The sequence below is a fragment of the Erinaceus europaeus genome, chromosome 18, assembly GCF_950295315.1.
Source record: "Erinaceus europaeus chromosome 18, mEriEur2.1, whole genome shotgun sequence".
Taxonomy (NCBI): domain Eukaryota; kingdom Metazoa; phylum Chordata; class Mammalia; order Eulipotyphla; family Erinaceidae; genus Erinaceus; species Erinaceus europaeus.
This window is the reverse complement of record NC_080179.1, coordinates 53,324,790-53,349,502: the sequence shown is the minus strand read 5'-3', so window position 1 is coordinate 53,349,502 and position 24,713 is coordinate 53,324,790. Positions and strand designations below refer to the sequence as shown.

At 41.2% G+C, this 24,713-nt stretch overlaps 1 protein-coding gene across 5 annotated transcripts in view; it reads right to left on the bottom strand.

The window, feature by feature from the left end:
• MGAT5 (alpha-1,6-mannosylglycoprotein 6-beta-N-acetylglucosaminyltransferase) overlaps positions 1–24,713 on the bottom strand; it is a 361,514-nt gene that overhangs the window by 48,904 nt on the left and 287,897 nt on the right. For all 5 annotated transcript variants that reach the window (XM_060178023.1, XM_060178024.1, XM_060178027.1 and 2 more), the window contains one exon: positions 7,061–7,210. In XM_060178023.1, the coding sequence (XP_060034006.1) occupies positions 7,061–7,210 (150 nt within the window). The remainder of the gene's footprint in view (positions 1–7,060; positions 7,211–24,713) is intronic.

Here is a 24,713-nt window from a genome sequence, read left to right as displayed (position 1 = left end):
TGCTCAACAATTTGTTTGGCTTCGTATGTTAACTCTCTTTTCAGTCACCAGGTTCCAGATGTCATCAGGATGCCGGCCAGGCTTCCCTAGACTGAAGATCCCACCAATGTGTCCTGGAGCTCCACTTCCCCAGAGACCCACCCTACCAGGGAAAGAGAGAGGCAGACTGGGAGTATGGACCGACCAGTCAATGCCCATGTTCAGTGGGGAAGCAATTACAGAAGCCAGACCCTCTACCTTCTGCAACCCACAATGACCCTGGGTCCATGCTCCCAGAGGGATAGAGAATGGGAAAGCTATCAGGGGAGGGGGTGGGAAATGGAGATTGGGTGGTAGGAATTGTGTGGAATTGTACCCCTTCTACCCTATAGTTTTGTTAATTAATCCCTTCTTAAATAAAAAAATAAAAAAAATAAAAATAATAAAATAATAAAAAAACAGTAATAACTACAACAACAAAACAAGGGCAACAAAAGGGAATAAATATAAATAAGTATATTTCAAAAAGAATGCATACAGGAGCCAGGTGGTAGTGCACCTGGTTGAGTACACATGTTACAACACACAAGGACCCATGTTCAAGCTCCTAGTCCCCATCATCCGGGGAAGGCTTTGCAAGTAGTGAAGCAGTGTTATAGGTGTCTCTCTCTGTCTCTTTCTCTTTCCTCTGGATTTCTGTCTCTATTCAATAAATAAATAAATATAATTTTAAAAATATTACCAAAAAGAGAGAAATGCATACAGTGATGGGTACAGAGAAAATTAATTCTCCTAACATGCTTTCCTGTGACTTAAGGGGCCCTCTCAAGTCATCTGCCCATGCCCCTGTCCCCAACATCAATGTTGAAGAAAAAGGCAGCAGTGACCACATTCTATCTCAGAAGTGTTCTTTCATCCCTTTCTCTGGAGCTCCACACCCATGAATCATACCTTGAATATTCTCTTGCAAGGAAATAAGAAGGCGGAAAGGAGATATTCCGAACATCTTTCAATACCCAAATGTTTGTCAAAGTTGAATGCTAAACCAAAGACTCTTTCCTGGAAACCAGTTCATGGGTGCATTCCCAGGCCATGCTCAAGTGCCTAAATGGCCTTGTAAAACAAAGCAAAACAAACAAGACACAAAAGCATCAAGATCTTATTTTTTTAAAAAAGGGAAAAAAACAACTCTGCCCTTCTGTTATTTGGAAGAATAAAATCAAACTCATCATAATTTTCATTGTAAATGCATTAACCTGGAAATGGAGAGGAAAGAAAGAGAACATCTAAACTTAAAACTTCAGGTGCTCCCAAGATCTAGCTTGGCCTCAGCTACACTGAAGGAAGCTTCTGTGTTGACTGTTTTCTCTCACTTTTCTTCTCCCCCTTCTTTTATTTCTTCTCTATCTCTCTGTCTGAAAAAGTTGGTTAGCAATGGCAATGCTCAGTGATGAAAAACAGAACAAATAATTACAGGGGGCTGGGCAGTAGTGTAGTAGGTTAAGCACACATGGTGCAAAGTGCAAGGACCGGTGTAAGGATCCCAGTTTGAGCCCCGGGCTTCTCACCTGCAGGGGGGTAGGGGGTTACTTGACAGGCGGTGAAGCAGGTCTGCAGGCATCTTTCTCTCCCCCTTTATGTCTTCCCCTCCTCTCTCAATTTCTCTCTGTCCTATCCAACAACAACAACAGCAGCAATAACAACAATATCAATAACAACAACAAGGCCAACAAAAATGGGAAAAAATGACCTCCAGGAGCAGTGGATTCATAGGGCAGGCACCAAGAGCCAGCAATAACCCTGGAGGCAAAAAAGAAAGAAAGAAAAAAAGAAAGAAAGGAAGAAAGAAAGAAAGAAAGAAAGAAAGAAAGAAAGAAAGAAAGAAAGGAAGAAAGAAAGAATTACAGAAGTTGGTCATCCTCAGCTAGGCCAGTGTGAAATGCTTTCTATTAAAAAGAAGCTTAGAGCTTAGTTACCACTTCCTCCCTGAACAGTAGTCAGTCCCTCTCGCCCAAAGTGCACACTGGGCTGATGTCCTGTCTGTCAAGAAGACAGCTCAACAGTCAACTCATGAGGATGGCAAGATGAATTCTAATGGTGCTGAGATCACAGAACTTTTCATGAGGGATTCATGGAAAGGGCTCAGCACAGGCAAAGACTAGAGCAAACAGCTGGTATTACTGTAGTAGACACCCACGAACACGTGCACCATGATGAGTATGCTAAGACTGCTAAAATAGGACAAAACTGAATCACTTGCCTGTGGTTCTTGAGTAACTTATCAATCCAAGTTCCTGTATGATAAGTATTCTCTAGATTCAACACTTCTTGAGCTCTTTTAGCTCTAGTCTCTGCTACCCACAACTGGACTCTGGTGGCATGGTGGGACTTCTGAGTTAAAGTTTTCTGGACTGAATGTAGAGATTTAAAGGTAGCTTATAAAGAAAAATCGTGACTCAGGACTTCTGGGAGCCATGGCCATGGAATAACTGGGACCAAATTCTCTCTTCTCCCAAAAAAACAAATAAATACAACAAGAAACCCAACTGAAGTCATAGTCTATAGCTGAAAGTTCTGCAGCCTCAGGTGGGTGTTCTCATGCATTTGAAGCAAAAAAAGGGGCGTGGGCAAGGGTTGAAGAACAGCAAAGTCAAATCAGAGCTCTGGAAGGCGCAGGCAATGAGCTGTGCCATTTTGGTGACATCACTTTAAGCACAGCAAGCAAGTAACATTGTTCTTAGTGCTGGAAGAAAAGAGACAGGGGCTTATAACCTCTCAGTGTTAGACTTGGGGGGGGTTAGCTTTCTGAATTTAAGGGAAGGACACAGTATAAAACAGGGCATTTGTGATCACAAGACAGCCCAAAGCAACCACCCCCCAACCCCATCCCACCTACCACAGATCATACAAACAAGAGAAACTTAAGATCACAATAGCACCACCTGCTGGCCATCAATAGCCAGCACAAAAAATGTGCAAGCAGAGAAACAGAACTAAACAGCCAACTATGCCGTATCAGCCAGACAGAAATGAAACAGAGGAAATCCAAGGAATTACAGGTTTAAAGAGACTCTCAGAGACAGATTACGCAGAGCTCATTATGAGGACTCTTCAAGAATTTAAGCAAGAATTAAAAGAGCATGTTACTATGAAATGCAAACACACAAGTGAAGAACTTATAACAGAATTAACTAAGAATATTCAAATCTTGAAATAAGAACTTCAGTCAGAAATCCAGGGAATAACAGACACTCTAACTGCAATATATGCCCAGGTAGAAGACTTAGGAAGTAGATCCACACATTCAGAAGAAATAATCTCCAATCTAGAAGATATATCCAGCCCACTCTTTAAATTCAAAGATGACGGAGAGGAATGGTTTAGAAAGACTGAAGCAACTCTCCGTGAAATTGCAGACTCCATCAAAAGATCGAATATAAGAGTGATAAGTAGGGGGTTGGGCGGTAGCACAGTGCGTTAAGCGCACGTGGCGTGGAGCGCAGGGACCAGCATAAGGATCCCAGTATGAGCCCCCGGCTCCCCACCTGAAGGGGAGTCTCTTCACAGGTGGTGAAGTAGGTCTGCAGGTGTCTATCTTTCTCTCCCCCTCTGTCTTACCCTCCTCGCTCCATTTCTTTCTGTCCTATTCAACAATGAATGACATTGATAACAACAATAATAATAACCACAACAAAGCTACAACAGCAAGGGCAACAAAAGGGGGAAAAATGGCCTCCAGGAGCAGTGGATTCATGGTGCAGACACTGAGCCCCAGCAATGAAAAACAAAAAAAAGAGTGATAAGTATATCGGAATAGGAGGACAAGGCCAAAGGCCCAGAATCCATTTTCAGAGCAATTTTTGCTGAGAATTTCTCTCACTTAGGAAAATATCAGAACATTCTCATTCAAGAGGCAGAACGGTCACTCAGATTTATAAACACAAAAAGACCAACTTTATTGTAAAACTATAAAAAGTCAATGACAAGGAAAAAGTTTTGCTGGCTGCTAGGGAAAGGAAAGAAGTTACATACAAAGGCAGAGGTGTAAGACTTTGATGAGATTTCTCTTCACAGACTCTAGAGGCAAGGAGAGGAGGGAATGACATATTCAATGTTCTAAAAGAGAGGGAATTTCAGCCATGAATATTGTATCCTATAAAATTATCCTTCAAATATGAGGGAGAAATAAAGGTTTTCTCAAATATTCAAGAACTAAACGATATTCCACAATCAACCCCATCTTAGGTGAACTACTGAACCGAGTCCCACAACAAAGGAGGAAGCAAAGGAAAACATGTTCCAAACACAAAGTCGCAGATGCTGCCACGATAGATACTACCATCTGACTCACCTGGACAGATGACCTCGCCAATGTATACTGGAACCCCACCTCTTCAGAGCCCTGCCCCAGTAGGGAAAGATGGGGACAGGCTGGGAGTATGGATCAACCTGTCAATGCCCATGTCTATCGGAGCAGCAGTTACAGAAACCAGACCTCCCACCTTCTGCCCCCCATAATGACCCTGGGACCATGCTCCCAGAGAGATAAAGAATAGGAAAGTTTCCAATGGAGGGGATGGGATATCTGGTGGTGGGAACTCTGGTGGTGGGAAATGTGTGGAATTTCACCCCTCTTATTATATGGTTTCGTAAATATTTTCTATTTTACAAATAAATCAAATTTTAAAAAGAGAGGAATAGAGGCAGGACCATAGAAAAAATTGTCAAATATATATAACTAGAGATAGATAGCTATAGAAATAGTAGTCAACCTCTATCTGTAACCTTGGGAGAACTGCTGTTGTTTCCAATGAAGAGAATGGTGACACAAAATTTTGGTGGTGGGAATGGTGTACAATTATATCCATGTTATCTCATAATTTTTTAAATAAATAATAAATCACTAATAAAATTTAAAAAAAAGAATAGGGAAGCTATCAAGGGATACGGAGTTCTGGGGGTGGGAATTGTGTGGAAATGTACCCCTCTTATCCTATAGTCTTGTCAATATTTCCATTTTATAAATATAAACTAAAAAAAAAAAAAAGAAAAAATCGTGACTCAGAAGCTAAATGAAGCATCAGCCATATGAATATGCCTCTAAGTTTTAAGGAGTACCAGAGCTGTTTGCTCTCTGATGATGAGTTTGAGAAGCTTGAGACCCTTGCAAGCCACAGACATTTGCTTCACTAAATTTTGGTTGTGTGCTGCCAACATGGATTGGGAGGAATCATTTTTAAATCCCTATGAGACACAGAGGAAGGAGTTAGAGGCAGAAAGGGTTATACATGCAAAGCCTGATTATGTATTATCAAAGCCCAAGCCCTACATATTTTAGTAGTGCTTGTGCTGTGTTTCTAGAGTGAGGGAGTCCCAGAGAGATACTGTCCTGCTTTAATCACACTTGCCACCTGTGTTAGCCATCATTCCACCTGGAGTACTTTAATCTATTCTATTCAGATGAGCAGGCAATACAAAATGGGATCAGCGACAGCCTCTGAAGGGACCAATTCTTCACACTCAAAATTGCACCTGCAATCCTTGATCCTAGGCGAGCCCAGTATTGTGGCCTGGGCCCTCTGGGGCCTCTTGCTTCTTCCCTCTGGAGATCAGGACCCTCTGTTTCAGCTTATTTCCCATTCTATGACAGGGTAAATGGATGATAATCGTAAAAGTACTTTTGAAATTTTCAAGGCTGAGTAAGACATTCAGGAGATTGGGTTAATAAAAGCGTGTGAGACAGTAATGACATACTGCTGAAAAGCAGCACTTCCAAATGTGACTTTAAAGGAACTCAAGCTTTTCCCACAATTTGATGTGAAGAAAAGTGAAATGAGGCAAGTGGTAAAAATAGCATAACCACTAAGGAACCTGGACACCCTTATGATTCTAAAATGTCACCCCAAGACAGAAGAAAGTGAAGAGGAAGCAAAGTGCAAACAAGAGAACAAACTTTATGCCTGGATTGTCACAAGCCATTACTGAACTGCAGCCGACTTTATATGGAAGCAATGTCATCTGACAGTGATTAGAAACAGCGGTTATACCACACAAAGCTATCTACTCAGTCTCTCTCCCCAACTTTGAAAATGAAACATAGGCAGGGGTCAGAGCTGAAGAAAATTGAGGAATGACATCAGCATCTCTACGCTTTCGGAAACAGAAGGTACTTGCTCTCTTCACTCTAGCATCCTTTGGTGATCCTCAAAAATCAGACTTATTGAGAAATTTGGATGAGTTCGTTGAGAACATTTTAAAGTCCCAAACAATCCCTCAAGAACAAACTGCCTATTCATCTAATCCCCTAACTTCATTTGATGCTCCCACGGGCAGACCTCCAGAAAGGATGGAAACTACTGGGTGAATGTTCCTCCTGGTATCAAAGCAACATGTCAGTATGCAGGAAGATAATCTTCCATCAGAGACTCCCCCATCCCACACCGTAGGTATGGCCTTTATGTCTGGGATAATCAGACCTTCAAGCCCCTTAGTAGATCTGATGTTCCACTCTTTCCTAACAGTTAAACTAGTTCATTGGCTTCCGGCTTTCAGTATGGTATGTTCCCTCTATCTTTGCCACTTGTCACTTCCTGTATTTCAAATGCCAGGTGTTATCTCCATTCATACATTCTTCATCTCTTATATCATCCATGATGTCTTCCCTGCTACACTGGTCAGAAGGAACTTTTCCCTTGCCTGAACTTCTACAGGGGCTAGTACAAGCTTTCTAGAAGATGGTATGCAAGGAAAAGCTATGTGGAAGAACAGTGGTGATGGCTGGGGGGCTATCAGGCAAATGCAGGATCACTGTAGAAGCCAGTGCTCTACTGGAAGGTTCAAGTCGCTGACAGGACCTTCCCTTTCCTCTTGTTATACTTGATGCTTGGTAGAAATGGTCCTCAGTAAGTCAGTTTAAAACTGTAGTAACTTTCTTCCATAATTCACTAATTTTTATCCTACTAGTCTAGAAATGGTATGAAGAGTGAGTAGTTTGAAAGATTTTGATCCCATTTTTCAAAGCTAACAGAAACAAAAGTATAAACACCACCACTGATAGATTTTTACAAAATGACAGACTCACCTTGGTTTCTCGGAGAAGAAATTGCAGGTCTCGACCACTGAGGATACCATGGTTCTTCACATAACTGGGAATATTCTTTGTGCTTGAGCCATAAACAGTGGCATGTACTTCCATGTATGTGTGAATAATATCCAAGTAGATTTTCTTATTCTAAGAAGAAATGTAAGGAGGTTTTACTTTTCATTCCCATAACAATCTGTCTCATAGTTGCAGGTTTCAGAGATGAGAACTCTCAACATGGGGATTGCATGAAATTGATAATACAGTCTAAAAGTTCCTTCAAAAGCAATCTGTGTATATTCTGAGGATAGAACCACACTAACTGGCACTAGGCAATTCTGCAAAAAAGAAGCATACACACACACACACACACACACACACACACACACACCTATACGTAGATACATCTGGAGATAACTCAATACCAGTGGTAGTCCAAAGCCAGTAGTTTTATCCTCATTTTGTAAATAGCAAGGAATCAACACTTTGTTCTTGGCTCATCCTTCTTATGGGAAGGAAGTTTAGGCAAGGGAAGTCCAGAGGAGGCAGCCGACTGGATCAGAATATTAACCTTGAGATCCTAAAGCATCCTCTAGGAATTCAAACATCCCTGACATTTGCCAGTGTTTCTAGTGATGGTTAACTCATGTTTTCAGAACTGTACCCCATCTAATTTATACTATGGGGAGATGAGAGTCTCTCATAATATACAGTGATTGACTTGACAGCTGGAGAGAGAATGAAAATATGCAGGTAGACCAAAGTGGAGAAGAGATTAGATGTAAACTCTGATGAGCCCTGAAACATTCAAGAGCAGCTTCTTTCACTGAAAGCAAGACAAATTCCCCGTTCTGTATCTACAGGCACAGAGTCTTGAGGCACACATTTCCAAATCAAAACCACCTGTGAAGCGGAAGCAAGGTTACTTTTCTTTTCCACTTTCCATCTTCCCAGGACCAAGTTGCACAAGCTGGATTTGTTTCAGGTTGCTTTTTTATTTTTTCATTTGAAAGACTGAAGTCTTACAATGTTTCCCAGTTGCATCAAAGTGGAAGGAGTCCTAGGACTCTCTATACATACACTGCAGGTAAATAATGTTATGGGTAATAAGGGCCCACATTGTGACTGAGCTGCAAATGGCATGGAAGTATGGCATAAGCAGCCAGGGCCGAGGAAGAAAGGGCTCTGAGGAGGAGGACAAGGTGTGGCAGAACCTGCGTGCCTATCCAGCTGGCCTTTAGTCCAGTGAGGAGGGCAACGTGTGTGTGTGTGTGTGTGTGTGTGTGTGTGTGTGTGTGTGTGTGTGTGTGTGTGTGTGTGTGTGTGAAGGTCTGTAATCCTGAACTCCCTTGCTGCGACTGACAGGCTCAGGAAGATGAGCTGAACCATTTTCACCTTCTGTTTGGAATTCAGAATCCTGCACAAAAAGATCACTGACAGATGGCCCTGGGTTCCAGAGGAAAAGGGCTACTCATTGCTGAGGCCTGAACAATCATGGGGCAGATATAAGCTCTAAGGAAGCCAGTTTAAAGGGCAGAGGTGGGAAGAGAAAGATAACTAAGTGTAAGGGCAGAAAGAAGAACATAGGGTGAGGCAAACAGAAGTTAATAAAAGCGACCCGGAGAGTGAGTGAGAGAGCCAAGTATCATCACTGCCAGATGACAGAGAAGGCCCAGGATGGAAGAAAGGAGGGTGGGAGGAGAAGAGGACAAAGAAAGGAGAGAAAAGAAAACAGAGAGAGGGGCTGAGTAGTGGTGCACCTGGTGAGCACATGTTACGATGTGCAAGTGCCGAGGTTCAAGCCCCCAGTCCCCTGCAGGGGAAAAGCTTCACAAGTGGTGCAGCAGTGCTACAGGTGTCTGTCTCACTCCTCCTTCCTCTCACTTTCTGGCTGTCTCTATCCAGTATATAAAGATAATAAGAAGAAAGAAAGAAGAAATAAAGAAAGAAAGGAAGGAAGGAAGGAAGGAAGGAAGGAAGAAAGAAAAAAAGAAAGAAAGAGACAGAAAAAAAAGTCAGGATCTAGGGCTATTGCTGGGTCCCCATACTATGTTTCCCATCCATAGCTGTTCCCTGTTCTAAACTCTCCAGGCCCTTCTTTATCTGTATAATAATAGCACCCACAAACACCTCCCTGCAATTTTACTTGAGTTATTCTGGGTGGATTCCTATCAGCCAAAAGGAGGCTGGCCAGGCCGTTATCCTGCTGGTTTTGTGGCTGTACTGGGCAGGCGGAGGTCAGGGCAGTTATGTATAAAAGGAAACATTTCCCCATGAAAAGTCAGCTGCTACCTAATAAACATGGTGGAAAGGCCCCAGAACTATCCCGTAGTCAATAACAAAAACAGTGAAAGATCTCCTCTATTCCATCCAGGAACACACACACACACACACACACACACACACACACACACACACACACACACACACAGTTAGTACTCACAGACAAGATACCTGGGAAGAAAACAATTTACTGGGTAACATTTATCACCATAAATTCAAAAAAAGGTTAGTAGAACAAGGAGGCAAGTTCAGGCAAATAGAAAGAGTATAAGCAAGGGCTAATAAACTTATTAACTTTAAGGCATGATAAAGTCTGAAAGTAGAAATTATCTTCAGAAAGATTTTATACAAGCTCATGGAAAAGAAAAAGCCACACCAAATTATTAGAGGGGAAAAATTGTTTCACATAACTCTAACCTTTGAAGTTAACATCACAATTAGAAGATTGCACTTCAAGTCTCTTGTTTCCACTTGTCAAGAGTTCTGTAGAAATCTGAAGAGAAAGAACTTTGCTACCTTTGCCAGGTAAAAATGCTACAGGAGTCACTCACTACAGGAAGTCAGCTTCCTCTTTCCATAGTCAGTGTTCCCTGGGTGCTAGAGAAACCCAGAGGTGGTAGGGAGGTGGCTCATGTGGTGATCTGTATGCATGGGGCCAGAGTGGCAAAGTCTTTCTCTCGTAAAACTTTTCAAACAGCAATCATTTAAGAATGTGTGTTTACTGGGAGGGGAGGAAGAAGAATGAGAACACCTGAGCATCACTCTGACATATGTGGTATGTCAAAATCAAAATCAGCTTGCCAGATTCTCTGCAAGTTATTTCATAAGAACCAGTTGGTTAGTTAAACTGTTTCCCTGTTTACAGCACTTTCAGGATTCAGGGATTCAGCAAGAGGGCTTTCTGATATTTAATGAACACCTTTTAGAGGATCCTGGGGAACCACCAGTCAGCTTATGTAAACAAGAAGTCCTTTGACTAGGCCTCTTTTCTACACTGAGACAGGCAGGAGGTCTTCACATTACAAAGTGCTTCTTCTTCCCCTCAATGAAATGCAGTCACTTATGGATAATGATGTCTTTTCCTCTGCCCCACACTGCCACAGGCCTAGAGCAACAAAGCCTTCCAGCTATGCTATTATGCTTAGAAAACAGGTGGAAAGACTGAAAACAGACCAGTGGCCCAAATGTGTCAACAGGCTCCTCCAGGAATTCTGCTATGAGCTCTTATCCAGGCCACAATGTCACAAAGGAAGGTTAGAAAACCAGGAGGTTGCATTAGCAAAGTTGAAGGTCTTTTTTTTTTTTTTTAAAATAGAAGTGTCCACAGGGCCAGTGAACTGTGGGTCAAATGAGCTAGACCTCGGAGTTGCATCCACTCCTGGAAAGGTAGAGACACCTCTAGATGGGCTTGCATCAACGTTTGATAATCCGACACTGGCTAAAAGCAAAAAACTGCCTACCACACAAGAACAGCTCAAGTGTTTCCAGGGAAAGATTCTGGAGTTCTGGGCTAAACTCTGGTGAAGACTATAACAGATGGGACTTCTCCTGAGGCCCTCAAAGCCAGCAGCCAGACAAATAGTACCAGTGTCCCTCCTTCCATAAAACTGAGCACTTGGTCCACTCCCCATCTTCTGAGAGAAAGGAGGGAAGAGGCAATCTTTGAGGGGAGTTGTTGGCTAGTGTCTCTCTACTATCTAACTAGGCTAGAAGGGCCCTGAGCTAGCATTCCTCATAGTAAGGGAACACTGAGAGTGAGTGGTTCATGGGAGCAGTGGAAATCCAGAAATCCACATCAATGCCAAAGAAAAGGCTCAGAGTAGACACTTGCTGAGACAGGATGGCACTGGCACTAAGATGGTGCCAGTTCCATACATGTCAGTCTTTCCACTCTTTTAATCTGATTCTACTACCCCGTCAAACCTGTGGAGAAAGGATCAGCAGGCTGGCCTGGGAGCTAAAAAGATGGTGGAGAGGGTGAGAAGGTGACTACAAGCTGGGAGAGCAAGTCATCTGCAACTCCCAACCTTAATTCCAGACCCCCCAGGCAAAGATGCACTTAGAAGTGGGCAGATGACCTCACTGATGTGTCCTAGAACCCCACCTCCCCAGAGCCCCTGCCCCACTAGGCAAAGATAGAAAGAGGCTGGGAGTATGGATTTACCTGCCAACGCCCATGTGCAGTGGAGAAGCAATTACAGAAGCCAGACCTTTCACCTTTTGCACCCTATAATGATCTTTGGTCCATACTCCCAGAGGGGTAAAGAACAGGGAAGTTTCCAATGGAGGGGATGGGATACGGAACTCTTGTGGTGTTAATGCTGTCAATCATTATTAAATCACTAATACATTTTTTTTTTTTTTAAAGAAGTGGGAGTGTAGTGGGAGGGTGGAAGAAGTTTAACTTGAAATCATGTTCACAGTTTCCACTAATAAACTGGAGTGGATGATTTAATCACTATACTTGGAGAAAAGAGCTTTTCTCTCTCTCTCTTTTTTTCCTTTCTTTCTTTCTTTCTTTCTTTCTCTCTTTATTCTTCCCTTCTTTCTTTCCTTCTCACCCCTTCCTTCCTTCCTTCCTTCCTTTTTCTTTCTCCCCTTCTTCTTTCTTTCTCACCCCTTCCTTCCTTTCTTTCTTCCTTTCTCTTTCTTTCTTTCTTTCTTCCTTTTCTTCCTTTCTCATCCCTTCCTTCCTTCTTTCCTCTTTCTTTCTTCCTTTCTCTCTTTCTTTTATTTCTTTCTCTCTTTCTTACCCTTTCCTTCCTTCCTTCTTTCCTCTCTTTCTTCCTTTCTTTCTTTATTCTTCCTTTCTTTCTCACCCCTTCCTTCTTTCCTTCCTTCCTTCCTTTCTCTCTTTCTTTCTCCCTATCTTCTTTCCTTCTTCTTTCTTTCTTTCTCACCTTCTTTCCTCTCTCTCACCCTTCCTTCTTTCCTCTCTTCCTTTCTCTCTTTTACTTCTTTCTTTCTTTCTCACCATTTCCTTCCTTCCTTCTTTCCTCTCTTCCTTCCTTTCTCTCCCTTCCTTCCTTCCTTCCTTCCTTCCTTCCTTCCTTCCTTCCTTCCTTCCTTTCTTTCTTTCTTCCTTTCCCTTTTCTTCTAGGTAGGTTTAGACACAGAGGGGGAGAGGGACGGAGGGAAAGAAAGACACCATAGCACCAAAGCTTCCTTCAATGATGTAGACACTACATTTGAACCCAAGTGAGATATTTTGATAGCCTGAAAAGCTTTTCTTACTTGTGATCTATGGAGATTCACTCTTTTCTAACTTAAGAGTTGTGTATAGAAGGCATTTTTAGGGGAGTCGGGCTGTAGCGCAGCGGGTTAAGCGCAGGTGGCGCAAAGCACAAGGACCGGCATAAGGATCCCCGTTCGAACCCCGGCTCCTCACCTGCAGGGGAGTCGCTTCACAGGCGGTGAAGCAGGTCTGCAGGTGTCTATCTTTCTCTCCTCCTCTCTGTCTTCCCCTCCTCTCTCCATTTCTCTCTGTCCTATCCAACAACGACAACAACAATAATAACTACAACAATAAAACACAAAGGGCAACAAAAGGGAATAAATAAATAAAATAAATATTTAAAAAAAAAAGAAGGCATTTTTAGGCAATAACATGACTAAATATACTAGTCCTAAATCCACATGCATGTGGTTTAGAAAGCATAAAATATATACTTATATAATTTCATGGACATTAATTGCTAAAAGTGAAGACTAATTACTTAAAAAGTTATCCCAGGACTAGGAGACAGCTCAAGCTGTCGAGTGTACAGTTTACCATGGACTCATGCTCAAACCCACACACCAAAAGGCAGCATCATGCTTGGCATCATTCATGAATGATGGAGCAGTGGCATGCCATCTCCAAATTTCTCTCTCTCTCTCTGAAATTAAAAAGAAAATGAGAAAAAAAAAAAAAAGAAAATGAGTAGGGGCTGGGTGGTGGCACACTTGGCGGAATGCACATGTTGTAATGCGCAAGGACCAGGGTTCGAGAAAAACAAGTCCATCAGGAGTAGCAGAATTATGCAGACAGAAAGTCCCAGCACCTACACAAAAGTTAGCAAAAATATTACATAATTAACAGTGCAGGTGGGTTACAGATACAAAAGGGTCATTTTCTGGTATGTCTGATTTTAGTTTGGAAATTGATGCCTACAAGCAGGGTGTGGGAGAGACTCAGGTGAGGACAGTGAGAAGTGGGAAAGGGCTACTTTCTGTCGTCCTGCCAACATTATATTTTCTGGTTCTCAGTTAACATTTCCAGATATGTCACTGACTATATAAAAATTGATACTCTCTTTTACAATTTTTTATTATCTTTATTTATTGGACAGAGACAGAAATCAAGAGGATAGGGGGAGATAGAGAAGGAGAGAGAAAGAGAGACATCTGCAGCCCTTCTTCACCACTTGCAAAGCTTTCCCCCTGAAGGTGGAGACCAGGGGCTCAAGGCTGGGTCTTTGCACATTGTAACGTGTGCGCTCAACTAGGGGCACCACCATCTGGCCTCTCAAAATTGATATTCTCTATAAACTTGTGTTAATGAACAGATCAGCCAGATTTGTCCATCTTTCCTCATGGTTAAAGGCCAGTTTATATTAATTTTAATAAGGTTCATTCATATAGAGAAAAACATAAAAAATACAAAATGATATGCAAAATAAATACCCTCCTTGGTTATCACCGCATGCCAGGATAAAAAGTAATTGCTTTCCTTCAATTTCTAACTTTGCCATATGCAATTACCTTACAAATGGGGGTGGGTGGGGGAAGAACACCTATTTCCAAAACTACATTTGACATATCTGGGGAGAGGTGTTTCACACAGTGACTGTGTAGAAATCTGGGAGGTGGAACGCATGGAGAAGGCCCTATTTTACTGGGAAATTAGGAAGGAGCAACTGAAAAGGTGTCACTGATCCTACAGGCCAGAGGAGAACACCATTACCTTCATTCTACATGAGGCACCCCTCCTACCTTCCTCCTGGACTCTCCAGATTGGAGTAAGAAGGAAAGATTGAGATTGCTGTACAAACAAGAGTAATCTGCATTCACCAGACAGGTTTGTGCTTCTCCTAGAAGCCACAAAGGCTTGGGTATGTGTATGGTGTGTGCTGGGGCTACAACTGGCTCCATGACTGTGGTTCTGTATTGCATAAAACACAAGCTCAGATCACCACGATGTGGAGAAGTGCAAGGGCACACAGCCTGGGGCTGGAAACATTTCCTTTAGTACTTAATTTTCCATAAGATAACTAACAAAACAATTCTATGGTAGCATGTGAAGTGTCCCGCTCACTGCAGTCCTAATCAGTAATCAAAAATGCCTTCCTGGGAGTACTAGGATAGGCAGTCAGATACTAGAAGTTCACCAACGTGTCCCATATCTTACTGAACAGTTTGCACAGTGGAAGACAGACTCAGACTAAGACCTAAATTAATGTGGCAGGAAGCTCTCATAGTTTGATGGGTTATGTAAGGTACCTAGAACTACTTTAGGAGGACTTTAGATGTTTTGAAGATCTCGTCTGCTTGGTGGCTCTTCCCAGCAGCCAAAGTCAGTCTTCCCAAATGAATGGTAGAGACGGATCACCTGGCATCAGCATTGCTCCCTTATTTTGAGTAAGGAGGGTGGGATCCTTCTCTGTCTACAAACTGGATTTCCAATGGTAGGGCAGCCCCCCAACACCACAATGGCCCCCTTCTGGTGGTTAACCATATTTGCACAAAATTTAGTATATAGTTTGGGCTCAAGGTTGAGGCAAACTGGTTTTTTACTCCAGTTCACTGACTAGTTTATTGTACAAGTTTTGGTTTTCTAATCTGTAAGATAAGGGAATATTTAACCTGCCCCATTATCTCACAAGAACATTTACAGATAAAAGTGAGGTTGTTAAATTGCTATGTGAATGGGCTATACTCCCACCTCATTACCTCACACACAATCACACCCCACTCTCCACCCTGTAACAACACCCTGCAATAGGCAGAGATAGGGCACACCACTGACCCCAGCTGACACAATAGCTCCAGTTAACGAAGGGTAGACCTTCCATACAACAAAGTATCTTCTCTGTCTTCAGGCTGGGTCTGACAAAGGGAATCCTTATCTCTTAGAAGTCCTGGAAGGGGGAGAACTTGATTCCGGCATGTGTGTGTGTGTGTGTGTGTGTGTGTGTGTGTGTGTGTGTGTGTGTGTGTGTGTGTGTGTGTGTGTGTGTGTGTGTGTGTGTTGCTGTTTCCTGTTCTAGTTTTAAGCTCTTGGTGTGAGAGTTATGTGTTTGTTAAATTTCCTTTGCAAGGCACTCACCCCAGTGCCATATGCACTCATACTCACAATTTCACGATGATGGAAGTGTCAGTGCCTAACCTGCCCCCTCAGAATAGCAAGTGTTAACATATCTTGCTATAAAGGCTGGTCCTTGACATGAGCTAAGCCAGGCCATTTGAAACACAAGACTCTTCTCAGGGCCTTTTTGCCCTCTGCTCCAACCAAACTAAGAACAAACTAAGGCATAATCCCTGTACTTTTTAAGAAAGCCACAGTGACTACACAGAGATTCTGATTTTGGCATAGCGGTGAACATTCTCTTCAAAGAACAGCTAACCACTGGTCTCTAAGTGAAGGCCTGATTTTAAGAAGGAAGCTAAAAATATTCTCCCCTTTCCTCTCCTTGAAATAAAATCACATGCTTCCTGAAATTTCTTCATTTCATTCCTGACTTCTTTTTTTTTTAATGTAAAGAAAGAACAATACAAGAGCTCAGTCTAAGTATCACACATTTGAATCTAAAATGTTGCAAATAAATATATTTAGAAAGGAAAAGTAGCTAACATGTCTAATTTAGAAGCAGGAGTTTGGAAACAGAAACAATCATAATGCACTGGGAAAGTAAAGCTGAGGCTTCACAGTTGTCCATCATTTTGGAAAATCTCTCACATTGTTTATATCCTTCTCTCAGTCACTCAAACAAGACCTCTCACCACACACCCCCACATTGCCAACATTTCTTAGGAAATGTGTGAGTTCTGAAAACTGTAATTATGAAAATATGACCTGTCTAGGCTCCACCAAACCATTTGCAAGTCATGTGCCCTTGGGCAAGTGGTTTCATCTACCTGAACCAGCCTTCAGGGAAGTCATACACCCCCCCCCCCCCCACCGCCCCGAGGCCTCAAGTTCCCATGAGATGATATGGATAAGGAACTCAAACTCCACAAAGCAGTGCCATGTTTAGGATTATTCCTAGAACATCTTTACCTTGGGTTCTATTTCAGTTCATTCTTTCTTTTCTGGGTCTTGTTCATAGCTAACAAGCTATCATCTTAGTCTCTGTTCAAGAGATTTACTACTTTAGGCAATTCCTTTCTGAGGCATACAGTGGTATCTTCCTGATACATTGCTAACACAAATTTCTAACAAAATGACCTGCCTTTCCAAGTCCCCTAGAACTCACTGCTATCCCCTCACCCTCCAGCCAGTAAACTCTTACATCTTCTTTGTCCAGTTTCTCAACTAGCCTGTTATTGAGGGCATAATATGTCTCATTTCCTTTGATTTCAAATGTCTAGGGGGAGGAGGAGGCAAGGACTTAGCTATAAAGTTGACGAGTAGGGCCGGATGGTGGTGCACTTAGTTGAGTACACATGTCACAATACAGGAGGACCCAGGTTCAAGCCTCTAGCCCCCACCTGCAGGGCAAAGCTTCACGAGTGGTGAAGCAGGTCTGCAGGTGTCTTTCTGTCTCTCTCCCTCTCTCTATCTCTCCTTCCCTCTCAGTTTCTCTATCTAATATTAAGTAAATAAAAATATTATTAAAATATTGTTGATCAGTGGTCTAGATCAGCACCAATTAGAATTTTCTCAGTTAGTAATTGCTAAATTAAATAGGCAAGATTCCAAGAAGCAAAGATCTCTGGGGTCTGAAATAAAAGAGCAATAAAAGTTAGAGTTGACATTACCTCCACCTAAGATGTGGCAATTTATTTAATATAACTATGGAGAGGGGATGTGAAACAGTCCACTTTGGTAAAGATCTAGGTCAAATACTGATAGCTTGACAATTTGTCCTGCTTTCCATCTTACTGCATTTCAGCCACCAAGTTGCAGATGCTACTATAATTCTATCGTATTTCTCTGGGTATATGATTTCACTGATGCTTCCTGGAGCCTCACACCTCTCCAGAGCCCTACCCCACCAGGGAAAGACAAAAACAGGCTGGGGGTATGAACTGACTTTCCAACACCCATATCCAGTGAAGGAGCAATTATAGTAGTCAGTACTCCTGCCTTCCGCATCCCAAAAAGAATTTTGATCCATAATCCCAGAAGTTTCCAATGGAAAGGATGGGACACAGAACTCTGGTGGTTGGAACTATATGGAATTATAACCCTATTACTTTACAAATTTGTAAATCAATATTAAGTTACTAATAAAAGATAAGAAAAAAAAGTAAAAGGGGGGGGGAGGAGGAGGTCTTTTTCCCTTAATGTAAGCAAGTGTATCACAAAAGCAAATTTTCTCTTTTTGCTTAGGGCCAAAATAATGTCCAATAAAATAACCCAAAAGATAGACACATAAAAAATATTGATAGTTCAAAATCTAAAGAAACTTTGTAATGATTGATTCACAAAAATCACTATCACTTAACATATTGTGGGAGAAGGGCAAGGGTCTAATTTTAATAAACTAGAACTTACATTATGTGACTTGAACTTTTCCTTTCTGTTGTATGTAGTGCTAGCAGAAACAGAGTCAGACAAAGCCCTTCAAAAAGTCAAGCATTTGGGGATGGAACTAATAAGTAAGAATGCAAAAGACAAATACAGGGTAGTTTCACTTATCTGAGGAATTTTGAGAAATGAAACACATGAACTTATCAAAAAAACCAACCAACCAACCAACCAAACAAACAAACAAAAGCAACAAAACAGTAGCCAAACTAGTGTCTAAGACTTTGGGTTATTACTGGGATGAGTAGGTAGGAGTACAGAATTTTGGAGGTGGGTGTAGTGTGGAATCATCACATTATCTTGTATCTTTGTAAATTATTATTAAATGACTAGTAAACACAACTTTAAAAAAATATATAGAAAAAACATACATTTGAAATGGTTATGATATATTGTTATGTAGTTTAAAAAATTTCATTTATAAAACATCAGAAACATGGTCCAGGAAGTAGTGCTGTGGATAAAGCATCTAATCCTCAAGCATGAGGTCCTGAGTTCAATCCCTGGCAGCGCATGTACCAGTGATGTCTGATTCAACCTCTCTCTCTCCCTCTCTCTCTCTCTCTCTCTCTCTCTGTCTCTCTCCTCCTATCTTTCTGGTTAATAAAGTTTTTTTTTTTTTAAAAATCAGAAACATATATGCTGCAAATAATTAAATCAATTTGTTTCTGGACATTTTTATTTTAAATAGTGATGTTCAGTTTTGATTTGGACTTTGTTTGAGGGTACTACTGCTTTGCTGGAACCTCATATAGTCTCTAACCTAACTGATGAAGTAGATCCCAAAGTGAGATGCACACTCATTGGGATATAATGAGCAATAACAGACTTGCATACCTGAGAAACTGGGAACCAGAGGCCCCAGGTTCACTCCCTGGCCATATAAGAAGCCAGAGCTGAGCAGTCCTTGGGAGGAAGAAAGGAAGGGAGGGAGGGGAAGAGAGAGAAAAAGAAAAAAAAGAGGGAGTGAGGAAAAATGAAAGAATAAAATATCTACTACTGGTTTTATCTGTAGACTAGGAGGCCATGTCCATTTTTTTTTTTTTCCACTGAATGGTTGCAATAATCAAAAAGAAACTAAGCACTAAGTGGCAATATAGCCCTGAAGAAAAACTTTACAAATATTCACATGCTCATAGCAAAATGAAGTAGCTACATCAGTTTCTTAGATGGAAGGGTTGGGGGAAGATGATGAAACCAAATCAGTGCTTAGTCTGTGGAGATCACTGAAGAGTTCTCAATTTAGAAAGAGTAATTGAAAACGGTGAATCACACTTTCTATAGAAATTCTAGCAGAATGCAGAAAAAGGAGAACACCCCCACTAAAAAGATTCAAGAGGAGGCTGGTCTCCTGTGTCCTTGATGAAATTTCTGAGCTCCTGGCTACAAAGAGAATCACCTAACAACTTTTTAGGCAAAAACAAACAAACAAACAAAACACAAGCACTCCACATTTACTGTAGAACCAGTTTACCAGATTGCACATTAGTTCTGATTTCAAATTTATTCAGGTCACCTTCACACATGATTAACTCAGTTACCCACTGGGCCATTAGATACCATATGTGCATGTCTGCCAGCCTCAGGTCTCCAGAAAAGAAATTAATCACAGAGGAGCCTATTTAGCTGGTAGGTCTGGTAGTTCAGCTGGTAAAGCATATGGAGTTAGCAGAGAGGCCGAGCCTTACATGATTTAAAAAAAAAAAAAAAAAACTGAAGTGAGAAAGGTTCCCTTTAAAAAGGAGCAAATCTGGAAAAGGCAAAGGGTGCCAGCTCAATACAGCTGTTAGTCAGGTCTCTTTACGGAGCTAACTTTGCAGATATTCCCTAACTTCGCACTGAAACTTAAGTAGACTAAATGTAAAAACCAATACAACTCAATAAGAATAACTGCAATGGATAGAAAAAAATCAAGTATATTTAAACTGAGCTCATAAAGACACTGAATTAGAATACTATCATTCTGCAAGTACTAATAAAATAATGGATATAAGCAAGGATTCTTTTAAAAATACTTTATTTATTGGATAGAAACAGAAAGAAGCTGAAATAGGAGGGGGAGATAGTGACAGAGAAAGAGACAAACAGAAGGCACTGCATCACCACTTGTGAAGCTTCCCTCCTGCAGGCATGGAGCAGGGGCTTGAACCTGGGTCCTTGCACATGATAATATGTGTGCTTAGTCAAATGCATCACCACCTAGACCCTCAGCAATGACTTTTTTCCTTTTTTTTTTCTTTTTCTTTTTTTTTTTTTTTGCTTCCAGGGTTATCACTGGGGTTCAGTGCCTACACTACAAATCCACTGGTCCTGGAGGCCATTTTTCACATTTTTGTTGCCCTTGTTGTTTTTTGTTTTTGTTAATTGTTACTGTATCGTTGTTGTATAGGACAGAGAGAAATGGAGAGAGGAGGGGAAGACAGAGAAGGGGAGAGAAAGACAAACACCTGCAGACCTGCTTCCCAGCTTGTGAAGCGACTCCCCTGCAGGTGGGGAGCCAGGGGCTCCAAGTGGGATCCTTGTGCTGGTCCTTGTGCTTCGTGGCATGAGCACTTAACCTGCTGAGGTACAGCCCAGCTCTCAGCAATGATTTTTAACAGCTGAGAGTATCCAGGAAAGTAATATAATCACTCTTTCTGTGCCTTCTGAGGCTAATCCTCAACCAGCCCATTTAGTATCCTCACATAAAGCCAAACCTGGAAGCAATTACAGAAGCCAGACCTTCCACCTTTTGCAACACATAGTTATCTTTGGTGCATACTCCCAGAGGGATAAAGAATAGGGAAACTTCTAATGGAGGGGAAACTTCTAATGGGATACGGAACTCTGGTGATGGGAACTTAATAGTATGGAATTGTACCCCTCTTATCCCTAAATCTTGTCAATCACTTAAAAAAAAAGTCAAACCTAAATCAGATCAAACTATAGTATCTTATCTACCAATTTCAGAAGACAGTCAGGACAGAAAGATGGTAAACCACACCATGTGCATGCAATCGGTAAAACCCAAACTGTTGGAAACTCTACTGGCTAAATGATCTGGCTTCATCAACAAATAGACTGCATTAAAATTCAGGAACATAATAATCACAACACGTTCTTATGTATCCTTACTAAATATGTATCACATGGGAGGTCAGGCTGTGGTGTACTGGGATAAGTGCAAGTAGTATGAAGTGCAAGGACACTCACAAGGATTCTGGTTCAAGCCCCTGGCTCCCCACCTGTACATGTATGTGGAGGGTGGCGCTTCACAAGCAGTGAAGCAGGGCTTCACCTGCAGAGGTGCCTATTTTTCTCTCTCCCTCTTTATCTCCCCTCCTCTCTCAATTTGTCTCTGTCCTATCCAATAAAATGGAAAAAATGGCCACCAGGAGTAGTGGATTTGTAGTGCAGGCATCGAGCCCGAGCAATAACCCTGAAGGCTATATATATATATTATATTATGCATCCTTACTAAGACTTTTTATTTTAAATTTTATTAGTGGTTTAATGTTGACTCATAAAATTATAAGATAACAGGGGCATAATTTCATACTATTCCCACCATATCCCCATTCCCTCCATTGGAAGCTACAGAAGTTCTCTCAAGGTTGCAGAAATGGGTTGACTATTATTTCTACAACTGTCTATATTTGTATATATTTGCCTATTTTTTCCCAGGGTCCCATCTTCTCTTCCTTTCCAAGTCATAGCTACACTTATTACTACTTCCGAATGTCCTTCCTTTTTTCCTTTTCTCTCTCTAGGGACTGATGGAGTTGGAGTTCAAAGCCCTCTGGTCATCTTCTCATATCATTTCTCCCTCAGTGGGAAATGGAAGGTCTGGCTTCTGTATTGCTTCTCTACTGGACATGGGTGTTGGCAGCTCGAGCCATATGCCCAGCCTGTTTTTATCTTTCCATAGTGGTATAGGGCTCTGGAGAGGTGAGGTTCCGGGATACATTGGTGAAGCTGTCTGCCCAAGGAACTCATAACTAGATCTTATATATCCTGACTGAATAAAATGAAAAGCAAAAACGAACAATCTAAAAAGAATCTTGATCATTGCCAGTGTTTCTATATGAAGAAGCTATTATTTTAAGTGTGATAATAGTATTTAGATTTTTTTTTTTTTACAAATTCTTATGATTTAGAAGTACACACAGTAATACTGGGGTCAGGGGACTAATAACTGGTGAGGCTGGGTGGTGAATAATACATGAGGGTTTATCAAACAGATCTTTTTTTTTTTTTAATTTCTTTATTGGGAGATTAATGGTTTGCATTTGACAGTAAATACAAAAGTTTGTATATGCTTAACATTTCTCAGTTTCTATGTTATATGCATAACATTTCTCATAACAATACAAAACCCATTAGGTCCTCTGTCATCTCTTTTAGATCTGTATTCTCCCCCCACCCAGAATCTTTTACTTTGGTGCAACACATCAACCAAACTGATCTTTTAATAAAAAGTTTCCATGGCAAGATGTGAAGAAAGCAATCTCACCATAATTTATTCTGTTAAAAGGTTTTAAATACCCTAAAGTGGGGGAGAACTCTTTGTTGTTGCTGTATTTGATTTTGGGGAAAAAAGGTGGAAACTTCTGAGCAAAATTTAGACAACTCTAAACTTTTATTTCAGCTTTTTTTTCTTTCTGTTAATTTATGTTTGGTGCATCCTTCTAAAATTAAAGGCATTGATCCACATGAAGTCAAACTGGTGGTTCTGCTGGCTCCTAATACTTTGCCATTGAGATTACTTTGAATATAGAGTTATGCATGGAAGTGTCCACACGCTTGAGCAAAAACATAGCCAGTGATCCTTCCCCAGTAATTTTCATTTAGTCTTCCATTCATGGACATATTTTGCATCTGTCTTTATAGCTCTCAGGTACACATTTGTATACTCAACCCTCTACAGCTATGAGAGGACTGTTTTGAACCAATATTCCTGTATCCTTTTTATTCCCCTTCACCAAACAACTCTTTGGTTCTGCCCAGGAGTGGGTCACAATTATGAGGTGAGGTTTTGCCAAATGTTTAAAGAATTTCTACCAGAGATAGGACAGCCACAGATAGGTATTACCATTTTCTTGCTACCAGGGTTACTGCTGAGGCCTGGGGTTGGCATGAGGAATCCACCACTCTTGTTGGCCATTTTCCTTTCCTTCCCCTCCCCTCCCCCCTCCCCTCCCCTTTCCTTTCTTAGGGATAGGACAGAGAGAAATTGAGAGTGGTAGGGAAGATAGAGAGGGAGGGAGAGAGAGAGACCTGCAGACCTGCTTCACTGTTAGTGAAGCTTCCCCTCTGAGGTGGGGAGCAAGGACTGGAACCTAGGTTAACAAGTGCTTCTCAACCAGGAGTGCTAGCTCTTGGCCCAGGTATTACAATTTTCTAGGCAATATTTCTATTAATCTTCACAATCACTGTACAAAGGAAGAATGCTTTTTCCACCATATAGATGGTTAAATCTGCACCCTGAGAGAGATCAAGAAACTTGCCTATAGTCAGCTAATCAACTTATTTTATATGGTACCATCTGGATCAGAACAAAACACTTCACTGTCCTTCTATGAAGGCTAGTTTCCATGTTGATTTGCTAAAGAGACTGTATGATACATCTTTTATCTGCTTAATACATTGTCCTACAATGGTGGCATTTTTTGTTTCTTTATTTTATCTTTACCATAACTTATGCTTATTCTGAGATGTTCCACATACATATATTTCCTGGACACAGAACACTGCCTTTTACCTTTTGTTGAATACAATGATTAGTTCAGCGTCTATTCCCTTTGTGGTAGACAACTGGTGGCTCAACTCTTCTTTATGAATAGAACCCACTTCTACTTGGGATAGCAGTAATTGCTAGCAAAGCATTACATTTCCCAGTCTCCTTAGCAACTGAGTAAACAGAGTCTGGCTATAACTTCAAAGGGAACTCTTTAGAAAGGGATGCTTCCATTGGGGTATATGCCTTTCTATCCTGTCCTTTTTTCTCTTGCATCCTAAGTGAATCTAGGTCAACTAGCTGAGCTAAATACCATCTTGAATCAAAGGGTCACCATAAAGTTGGGCATCCTCACTAAGTAGGGAGAGTGGAAAGAGATAGCCTGTGTCCCTGATGATGGATTACAACTACTCCTGAGTTACTCACCTTTGTTAAGAGAAGAAAAACAAAATCCTCAGTTTGAGAAATTCTTCTTATTGGATCTATTACTTACTATTTACATTTGAGTACAATATGACATTTACTTGAAATACTAACATTAAGATATTCTGATTTTGGGAAACTTAAATGCCAACACTTGGCAATATTCTAAGTACTTTGGAGGCTATTCCTCCCTTCTGCATTTTCCATCAATGGCTTGTTCAAACACTTCATATTTTGTCCTGACAGCTGTTCAAACCTCTGTAGTCCAGTCATGAGTTAACTTTTCATATATAAAAACAATACATTAATTTACTTTGCATAAACATTTTTGCTCTGATGCTCTGTTAAGGATTTCCGTCACCATACCAAAATGTTCTAGTGATAATTGTGATGTGATTCTGGCGGCTAACAAGGTGCTACTTACACTTTATTTCACCTTCCAAGAGAGAATGCTGTAGCTTAGCATAGCTTCAGTTTAGGTGGTCCATATTTTGTCATCT